This window comes from Bos grunniens, chromosome 25 (assembly GCF_055505025.1).
Source record: "Bos grunniens cultivar Pamir isolate PY7600 chromosome 25, Bosgru_T2T1.0, whole genome shotgun sequence".
NCBI classification, from domain to species: domain Eukaryota; kingdom Metazoa; phylum Chordata; class Mammalia; order Artiodactyla; family Bovidae; genus Bos; species Bos grunniens.
The window spans coordinates 19507454-19518452 of NC_141189.1; the positions used below are offsets into that span (position 1 = coordinate 19507454).

The 10999-nt window shown below is 49.6% G+C and overlaps 1 protein-coding gene across 1 annotated transcript in view; it reads right to left on the bottom strand.

The window, feature by feature from the left end:
* Positions 1-6227, bottom strand: part of HS3ST4 (heparan sulfate-glucosamine 3-sulfotransferase 4) — a 498356-nt gene extending 492129 nt beyond the window's left edge. Inside the window, exon 1 of the mRNA XM_086376805.1 lies at positions 5470-6227. Within this exon, the coding sequence (XP_086232931.1) occupies positions 5470-6185 (716 nt within the window). The 5' untranslated portion in view covers positions 6186-6227. The remainder of the gene's footprint in view (positions 1-5469) is intronic.
* Positions 6228-10999: the final 4772 nt, after the last annotated feature.

Here is a 10999-nt window from a genome sequence, read left to right on the forward strand (position 1 = left end):
ATCTGTTTTACTGGTGCAACTGATCACATGGATCAAATACAGGCACTCCTGATTAAGCAGTGAACAACTGAGAATTTTCCCGCCCTCAAGAAAATGTTTGCTGGGAACAAAAGGGAAATTTATTTGTAATTGTCTTTTTCTGCTTCAGGCTCCTGTTTATATCCAGCTTCCTTTGTTGTTGTTGTTACAATATATCTGAGAGACTTCCCTCATGCTGTTGCAAAATTGGTTAAGGGGGAAAACATCTAAATTGAAAGAGCGCACTTAAGCCACAATTCTGGCAACTGCAGAGGGTACTGGTATGCCAGTTACTTTCAGAAATGAGTTTAAACCAAAGGTCACTAACCAGTAGCCAGCTGGCTGTAACCAGCCCACAGATGTGTTTTGCTTGTCCCACAGTGCTGGCCCACATGGCACTTTTAAGAAATCTCAATCTGCTGCCAACGTTAAAAACCAGGCCACTTCCATCAAAACCCAGATTTCCAGTTTCTCTTCCCAAGTGGAAGACAGAGTTCCCCTGATGCCACATTTGCAAACGGAAAAGGCATGGCTGGAACAGAACAGCGGCTGCCCTTTTGGACAGAGCGTCTGTGGCCCAGTTTCTCCCCACCTAGTCTATTTCACTCCAGTGTATTACCCACACGAGCCCTGAAGGCATCTGATGAGTGACCCTTGATTTAAAAGGTTAAGCAGATGTAGACTGCAAAGCCCATCATTATTAGTCTTTTCCCAAAAACATCCCCAATAAAAGCCTCCAGTTAATGTTATGGCAGCTGTGAAGGGATATTCATTGTTTTAGAATATATATTCACTTTTATTATTTCACTTATTCCTCCCAACAACCCTGCAAGGAAGGAATTACTCTCAGGTAAACTGAAGCTGAGTGATATTTAAGTCAGTTATCCAACCCAGATCATTCAACTAGTAAGTTGCAAAGCCGAGTATTGAACCCAGTTTTACTCAGTTACAAACACTGTAGAATGCTTTGAAAAGAATACTTTGAGAAGCCATGAGGTTTGTTTCTACCTCAGGGCCTTTGCACTTGCTCTTCCCTCTGCTTGGCAACCTCTCCACTCAGGTCTTCACATGGGAGGATCTTACTCATTCACGATACTTATACGACCTCCAGAGAGTTTTTCCCTCATCATTGATAACACGTACACACACACACACACACACACACACACACGCACGCTCATTACTTTCTATGCCCCTGCTACTCAAAGAGAGGTCCAGAAATCCGCAGAATCAGTATCACTTTGGAAATTTGAAATTCACACTCTCAGGTCCCTCCACTAACCTATGGAATCAGAACCTGCATGTTAACAATACCCCCAGGTGATTTGTGTGCATTTAAAGTTTAAACAGCGCTGCTCTACAGGATGGAAATAAATACAGCAGGAGGCACACATGTAATTTCAAATTTTCCAGTAGCCACATTAAAAGAGTAAGCAGAAAGACCTGTTCGTTTGCTGTCTCCCCTTTCCCCACTCCCACCCCCACTAAAATGTCAGTTCCAGGAGAAGAGGTGCTTCATCTGTCTTGTTCACCCTTGTATCCCCAACACCTAAAACAGTATTGGAAACAGGGTAAGTATTATTAAATGTCTGTATCATTAAATGTATCATTGTAAGTATCATTAAATGAATGAAAGAAGGAAGGAAGGAAAAGATTTTGCTAGCACTCTACCTACCAGCCTTTGGACAACTGCAGCTTCAAATCTCAGCTCAACCCCTGAACGGCTAAGCAACCTCGAGCAAATTGTTTTTCCATCTGAGGGCCAACTGTAAAGCAGAAAGGCTGCTCATTTGCTCACAGTCTCATCATGCTACCTAGATGTGATTACACGTCTATAAAGCGTGAACTGCCATGATAACACATGTTCAATTCACGCCAGTGCCTTACACAGCCGTCCTTCCTTCTCTCTCTAAACACCTCATCTGAACGATGCTGTGGACTACGCTCCTCTCAGTAGCACAAGCAAAACTACTGAACCTGCTTCCCCAGGCTATTTCCCTCCAGCCAACAGGACGCGTATCATAACTGCTGACAGTGGAGACATCTTGACCCCATGGAGGGTCACTTCCCATTGCCCTACAGCTGAGAGGCTTTCAAAGCCAAGAAGTCAGTCACTGGACAGTCTGTGATCTACAAGATAGACCACGGCTCATGTCATCGCATTCACTTTGATGAGTTCTGCAATGGCAGCCACTTGGCTTGCCACAAGGCCCCACCCCTTAGAGGACTGTAAGGTGTCTGCCCAGACAGTATGTATCAGCTCCTATTGAAAAGCATATCGTAGCTTTGTCCTTTTACTTTCGGGGGAGGGGGTGTTTGATCTACCCCCATTTATTAATCACTGGCCTGTGTCAATCCACCAAGTGAGGCTTGCTGTTCCATAGCTTTAACACACATCCTAATCCATCAGCCTATCTTGCCCTGCAAATCTGATGCACACGTTCTAATCTCAAACGTGTTTTTAAATCACAGTAGATCCACAGCATAGGCGAAAGCAAAACCCGGATTTAGACATAACTGGAGTGACACGGAGGAAATAAAACCCGGGCTGCTTAGTTAAATGCGACAAAACTCTCGCCAGCTCTGCCGAGAGCAGCCCCAGTTTCTTCTTGCTCTCCCTCTCGCTGACATCACAACCACCGGAATCACTTGCAGAATCAGTAGGCTACTAGGAAGCACATTGAAAAGAACAGGAAAACAAATAATGGGAAAAGGGGATCAAAACCTTTAATTAACCTGTGAATCTCCATTCAGGCAAACAGTAGAGTAAGATTTCAGATAAAACACATACCATACTATAGCCATTTAACGGGGAGGTACTATAACCATTTAAGTAGAGATGCCACCATTTAAAAGACTGGAACCAGGAAGAAGGGTTTCTGTTACTGGTTTGAATCAATGCCACTGCTTCCCTTCTACAATATGGTGAGGATGCCATCCCCTCTTCGCATATGGGAGGGAGAGAGAGTGAGTGTGAGTGTGTACTCAGCTGTGTCCAACTCTTTGCAACCCCATGGACTGTAGCCTGCCAGGCTCCGCTGTCCATGGAATTTTGCAGGCAAGAATACTGGAGTGAGTTACCATTTCCTCCTCCAAGAGATCTTCCCAACTCAGGGACGGAACCCACATCTCCCACATTGCCAGGTGGATTCTTTACCACTGAGCCACCTGGGAAACCCATGAAGAGAGAGGGGAGCTAAAGGGATGGAGTCAACAGAAATCCCTAAAATGCCCTCAAAGCAAGGCTGAATCTGTTAAGGCTGGAGAGCTATCCTAGGATCTGAAAGGTTTCTGGGAGTCTTCTCAACATCCAGATTTGGGTGGAAAACGACGCCTCGATGTTAGATAAGATTCTCCTGCAGTAACTGCCATCAGCTTCACTAAGTGTAATAAGGACTTACCCTGGGTGTGATGCTGGGGCAGCAGATGGAAGATACAGAGATAGCACATGGTCCTCTTAAGTGAGGATCGGGTGAATCTAGTTCCATTTGCATCTCTTAGTCCTATGGGATGCGGAGTCCCAAATACCACCCGTGATGGCTGAGGGTACCACATGTTGGAATAAGATCTTCAACAGCCATGTCCTATGAGTGAGGCAATTTACACACCTCCTTTTCCCAGCTGCAGTGTAAAAGAATGTGGCATCTGTCAGCATCATCTATCTTTTCATTCAGAGAATGCTCCCGACCCTACAATGGGACCTCGTGACATGCAGTCCACATTACACCATTCATCAACTTTATTTTAAGTCATCTGAATAAAACACCTCCTTTTCCATTTCCAGCTGCCACAGAGCAACTGAAACACATGTTGGAAAGATTTGATCTTTATTCCTCCCTCTCCCCCAAAGGGCATTTGACACTTCTCACAAGATATATAGCTCTAAAATTAGAATTGGAAAAAGCCATGGTTACCCCCTTAGAGCCACCGTTACCCCACAGCAGAAACCTGAACATTCCTACAACCAACAATTTAACAACTGAAACCTTCCCAGACATCATACCCCTTTTTTTTATTTTGCTGTTGTTGCATTAATCATCCTAACACCTTTTTAATTATAATTGCAAACTGGAAGCCATGGCTTGTGATGTTATAAATACTGATTTTCCAGTTAAATTAGGCATTTGCTGTTTTATGTTTTGATAGAAAGGGACTGTTTGAAGCCTCCTAAAACATTGCAATTAGTTCTCTCTGTTGAAACAGACAAGACATGAACAGACACATTTGCTGTTTCAGTTTAATGTGCTGGAATGTTTATGCCTAAGTGTACTTCTCTCAAGCTTTGAAAGCATAAGGCATATTTTTAAAAGGGGAAGAAATCAATCACAATACACACATTATATATTTCCAAAGTTATTTCTAAAACTTCCCCAGCCTGTAATTTAAACTTAAAAAGCACATCTCTTCTACAAGAAGGCGACCTGTCAGGAAACAATCCTTATTTTACCTATTGGCTCTGTTAAGATGATAACATCACTTAGCTGACAAAGCCTGTGTTTCTGGTTGACAATTGCAATTAATTACTGAGATGCAACCGAGATGCAGCCAGCCATCCAGATCTGTTTTCCAGAGTCATTAAGGAAAAAAAAAGAAAAGGAAAGAGGGAAGGGCAGGGGAGAACGCTGGTCGATTAATTTATTTTACCTGCACTTAACTTACTACTTCTCCCTTCCCTCGCTGCTGGCAGAGGGTGGGAAAGGAGGGAGATGAACAAACAACTCACTAGACACAAGCTCCAATCTGTTGCAATGAGGCACGGGTTAGAAAGGGCAAAGGTGCAGGGCATGAAAACTCCTAGGGCATCAACTGTCATGTAGACACAGATGCTCCTGATGCAAAATTAACCCGGGGTTCAAGCAGCCCAAGAGGGACGGAAAGTTCTGGAGGTGGGGGGCATCCTTAGTCTTTACGAGAAAGCCCAAACTCCAGCATCATCTTGTTAACTGTTCCCGGTTCATTCTGCTCTAAACTGAAAACACTGAAGTTGGATTCCAGCCACGAAAATGCGTTTGAGGGCGATCTTGAGAGATTCCAGGAAATCCCAAAGCCCTTTAGTCAATCCGGCTTGTCCAGCTCCATTCCTCGGCGTCCCCAACACAGAAGCGCACCGCCCCGCAAGAGCCTGGCTTAGGAAACACCCCGCGGACACGAGGGCTGGGGATTCCCAGACTCGGAACTAGGCAGATTCAGAAAACAGCTCCCTGGACGAGGAGTCTGAGGCAGGCAGAGCAAAGGGACCCCTCTCTCCTCGCCCTGGAATAAAGTGATCCCTAGCGAACCTCCAGCCCTGCCCGCCGTTCCCCCCAGGCTGCCCCGCCAGGATGCGCAGAGCCCTCGGGGGCTCACGGCTCTCGGAACGCTGCCCGGATCCCCAAGGGCAGGGGGAGCGGCTGTTTCCCGCGTGGGTCTGTCCCCACGCGCCCATCCCATCCGCCGAGCCCGGGGTCCTACCTGTACCACTCCAGCCCCTTCTCGTAGTTCCTGTCGAAGAAGTGCGGCTCTACGCCCACCGCCCGCACGTCCGGGTGCACTCGGATTGCCTCCAGCAGCGCGCGGGTCCCTCCTTTCTTGACCCCGATGATCAGCGCCTGGGGCAGCTTCTTCTCGCCGTAGTCGGGGGTGCTGGCGGCGTTGCCGCTCCCGTTGGCCGCCCTCCGGCCTGCGAGCTCCTCGTCCGTGGTGCTGGACTCCGGCGCTTCCCTCTCCACCAGCGCGCTCTGCGCCGTGACCATCTCGCCGGGGGTCAGCGGGGTCCGGAGCCAGGCGTCCCGGGCGCCCCCGCTGCCGCTCGCCAGTCCCCAGCCGTCGGCCCCGGGGGCGGCGGGCTGCCTGGGGGGCTCGGGCGGCTCCCCGCGGCTCGCGTTGTCCGGCGGCGGCGGCGGCGGCGCGGGCGGCTGCGAGGGGGCGCCGAGGCGCACGGGGGGAGGCGGCAGCGAGGGTGGCGGGGGCTCGGCGGCGCCCGGCGGCTCCTGCAGCGCCAGGGGGAATTGCAGGGAGCCCGAGCCGCCCAGGAGGCTGTAGCACAGGTAGGTGACGGACAGGGACAAGGTGCACATGAAAAGCAGCTTGCGCGCCGGCGGGCCCTTAGCCGAGACGCCGGGCGGCGGCGGCGCGGCGAGAGACGGAGGCGGAGGCGGAGGCGGAGGAGGTGCGGGCCACGGGGCCATCGCGGCTCCCGGCTCGCGGCGGCGGCGGCGGCGGCGGCCCCCGGCGCTGCCCGGACATGGTTTCAGCCGCCGCCCCCGCCGCCGCCGCCGCCGCCGCCGCCGCTGCCCAGCCGCTCCGGCTGCATGAAGCGACGCCGCTGCGCCCCCGGCCCTGGCCGCTGTCCCGCTGCGCCGGGGGGGAGCCCGGCCGCATGGCCCCCCCTCCCCGCTCTCCTCGCGGCGTCCGGGGGGCCCCCCACCACCCCCCTCAGTCTCTGGCAAGGGGACCGAGGGGGGCGCGCGGACCCGCCGGCTGCACCTGCTCCGTCTGCAGCGCCCCCGCTTCCCCGGCTCCGCCGCGGCTCCCGCTCCAGCTTCTGCCGCCGCCGCCGCGCGCTGTGGCAGCCCCGAGTTCCTTCCCCGCTGCTAACTTTCTGCCGGGAGAGCGGAGAGACGCGGAGGGGGCCGGGCGCGCGCCCCGCGCCGCCGAGGGAAGGGGGAGTGCGCCTCGCGCGCGCCTGTGGAGGGGGGCGCGGGCGCGCGGGCGTGCGCTCGGGCTGGGGCACCCGGGGAGGCGGAGATCGCGCCCCCAACCCCGCGCGCCGCACGCACTCGCTGGAGGTGTTCTCCGCCCCGCCCCGCGTGCTTCCCCTCCCCTGGGAGCCGGGGACGCCGGGTTCTCCATTCCTCTCCCGGTACTTTTGAGGGACGTAGAGCCGGACGCCCGCCGCCGGTGCTGCTCACCGGCGAGCTGGGGGACCCGAGGGCAGCGACCTCTCGCTTCCCCTTTTCCCCTGGGACTCCGAGCAAACTCGGCCCATCCCCCGACCCGCCCTTCTCTCACCCTGGATAGCCTCCTGCCTTTAGTCCAGGAGTGGTTTCTTCATAACTGCTCTCTCATTCCAACTTCCATCTTTCCATTCTCCCCATCTTATCTTGAAGCTCCTGACGGGTGGAGCGTTGACACAAACCCCCAGGTTTCTCTACCCCTAGAGCTTTCGCGTCCTTCCCCGCCACCGGGTGACTGCGCATTCTGCTCCAAAAGATGAGTCTGTTCCCTCATCCACACCCTTAACCACAGGCACACCTGCGCCCCTTGGAGGCGTTGCCACTAAAGGAGTTAGATTTCCCTGGACTGAAATAGACTGTGACCATCATCGCTCTAAACACCTTATAAGCAGAGGCAAGTTGGATTGCAGGGTGTCTATGCATCGCTTCACTGAATTTTTTTAAGTACATTATTTTCAGCGAAATTTCCACCCCTCACGTCCCTCTCCAGGGGAGGTAATGGTAAACATCAAATGGCTTTGGAAGATTCAAAACTAGACTTGCTTCCCGGAGGTGGGGGAAATCGGAGTCTGCAAAGGGAAGATGAGGCAGAGTCATTAACGGAGCAGCTCTAGCGAACTCGGAGTCCTGGGGACAGGGTTGGCTCTGCACACACCCGCGAACAGTATCTCCCAGGGGCCAGCTCTCGGGATCCCATTCACCCCGCCAGCCACAGCTGGGTGCCTGGCGGGTCTGTCTGTTTTCACCTGGCGGCTGATCTGGTTGACATCCCCGGGTTTTGTTTGATCACATAATAGGAACAACAGTTGAAAGAAAATGTATATAGTGTCTAAATATTAACCAGATACCTAGTGCCAGAGAGGGGAAGAAAATGTTAATCAAATAAGATGAAGAACGCGGACTTTTCCCTGAGTGAACAAAAGCTCACTGCTGCTCTCAGCTGGACACGAGTTTCCTTCACTACAGCTTTAGTTCAGATAAAGATTATTCCTTTATAATATATATATTTTTATGGTACACGAGAGACCTCTGAAATGCAGAGTCTGGTGTCCTGTAAATCATTCCGTGTAACTACTGATGCTTTTTTCAAACACCACAGGACTGTATTACTGTAATGTTAATGGGAAGAAGCCAACCAGAGCTAGGAGAAACCACAGGCTTGATCCATCCCTCTTCCCACTGGGAGGCCCCCGTGGCAGCAAATACTGCTGCTGCTGTGCCCCCATCTCCCTTCCACGGCCCAGATACCAGCCTCCAAAGGGATGCTCAGCATGTGGTCCGGGGCTGCCCTGTAATACACGTTCCCAAACTTTTACATCTGCCGTCAGCAATCCAAATGAACCTGCTAGGCATCTAGTTTCACTAAATATGTGCTTTCTCGTTTGGAAAGGTTTTGATAAAAGGATGTTAAAATTTAACTCAGAGGTATCACACTGGTGACCAACAAAGCCGAATGTGGCTCGCACAGTGATGTGAAGAAATTTCAACTAGCTGCAATATTTAAGCATAAAGGGCCTTCCACCCCCCAAAATCTGGACATGTGGTTTCTGTTGAAATAGCAGATCCAGCAGTTTTGGGCCCCTCAGCCAGAGCTGAGAATCCCTCTATAGGAGGGGCATGGATGCCCTCTTCTTCATGAGGCACCCAGATTGCCACCCTACATTTATGTTACTTGCCTGGATGATGCTAATGAGGAAATTTCCTGGGATCCCTTTTCCCTCTTGTCCCCAAACAGTCACATTTTAATGAAAGACTCTTGGAGGAAGAGAGCGCCACTAGTAAGACAATAGGTCCCCCAGCGGATGGGAGGAGCTGATTTGGGGGACAGAGGAGGTTTGTAGGTTTCTCACTTAGGCAGCTGTCTATTTTTTTTTCTAGTCTTGATCCAGCTTTTCTGGGAGTGAGTTCTTGAAAAACCTGCGATAAAAAGCAGAAGCTATCTACATAGGGAGAACTCAGCCTTCATTCAGCAATTCCCAGTAGATCTGGAGACCAGATAGAATTTTTTTTTTTTCCTGTTTCCACTGCCAACACCCATGCTCATTCAGGCCTATCCAAGTGTTTGCAATATTCCTCCAACTGCTCTTCAGGCCTCCTGTGAGCCTCAGGAGCCTGTTTCTATCCATCTTAGGCAACAGTGTTTCTGAGACAGAGCTCTGCAGATGCTCTGTGACTCAGAACCCCTCCTCTCACTCCCAGACTAATAAGTTCCAACCTCTTAACCTTTGCACTCAGAGTGCCCTTCCACCTTTTACATATCTCACATTCATTGCCAAACCAAACAGCACCTACCATTCAGACATGCACACTGAATCCTTATTTCATCTCTATGTGACCAGACAATAGAGTTAAAGCTGTCATTTGCTAGCTAAGTGACTCTCGGACAGGTCATTTCACCTCCATGAGCCCCATTTTCTGCATATATAAATTATGGACAATTAGACTCACTCCAAATGGTTTTAATAGAGAATCAAACTGGCATACAGAGCATATGCAAAAATACCTGGCTCCCAGCCTGCATGTGGTAACTACCAATGATCATTTGGATATAAATATTGGCTTATCCATGTCAGGCTTCTTTTCCTATTAAAACCTTATTCTCAAAAAATGTGTGTACCTTTTCTTTTTTTATTTTTATTGTAAATTAGCATAGTTGATTAACAATGTTGTGTTAGTTTCAGATGTACAGCAAAGTGATTCAGTTATACATATACATGTATCTATAGGCCTCCCTGGTGGCTCAGATGGTAAAAAGTCTGCCCGCAATGCGGGAGACCCAGGTTCAGTCCCTCAGTTGGGACAATCCCCTGGAGAAGGAAATGGCAACCCACTCCAGTATTCTTGCCTGGGAAATCCTATGGATGGAGGAGCCGACAAGACTATAGTCCATGGGGTCGCAAAGAGTCAGACATGACTAAGCGACTTCGCTTTATTCTTTTTCAAAAATTTTCCCATTTAGGTTATTACAAAGTATTAAGCAGAGTTTCCTGTGCTATATAGTAAGTCCTTGTTGGTTATCTATTTTAAATATAGCAGTGTGTACATGTCAGTCCTAAACTCCCAATCTATGCCCCGTCACCCTTCCCCTCAGTAACCATAAATATGTTTTCTAAGTCTGTGAGTCTGTTTCTGTTTCGTAAATAAGTTCACTTATATCATTTTTTAGATACTGCGTATAAGCAATATCATATGATATTTGTCTTTCTCTGTGACTTAACTTCATTTGGAATGACAATCTCTAGGCCCACTCCAGTATTCTTGCCTGGAGGATCCCAGGGACAGGGAGCTATGGGGTTGCACAGAATCGGACACGACTGAAGCAACTTAGCAGCAGCAGCAGCAGGCCCATCCATGTTGCTGTAAATGGCATTCCATTCTTTTTAATGGCTGAGTGATATTCTATTGTATAAATGTACCACATTTTCTTTATCCATTCGTCTCTTAGACATTTAGGTGGCTTCCTTGTCTTGGGCTTCCGTGGTGGCTCAGCTGGTAAAGAATCCACCTGCAATGTGGGAGGTCTGACTTTGATCCCTGGGTTGGGAAGATCCCCTGGAGAAGGGAAAGGCTACCCACTACACTATTCTTGCTGGAGAATTCTATGGACTGTATAGTCGATGGGGTCGCAAAGAGTCGAACATGACTGAGCAACTTTCACTTGTCTTGGCTATTGTAAACATTACTGCAGAGAACACTGGTATGCATGTATCCCTTCAAATTCAGCCAAATGTGTCAGCTGGAGTTCACTTTCTTAAGCTGATCAGCTGCATTGATAATGCCAAGTCCAGTGCTTTTGATAGTTTTTTGGGCTTTTATAAGCAATAGAAACTAACTCTGGCCAACTTTGGTTTGGTTTGTTTTTAAAAAAATAAAAGAAAAAGAAATTGACCAGAAGGATCTTTAACTCACTGAGGGAGTTTTTAAACATCAACAACAAACAAAATGCAACAGTCAGCTCTGAAAAGACAATAAATGGAGTGGATAAGAGTATGGTGCCATCACTTCCATTTATCAACTATTGGTTCTCTGTGGGCCACAGGAGGGGT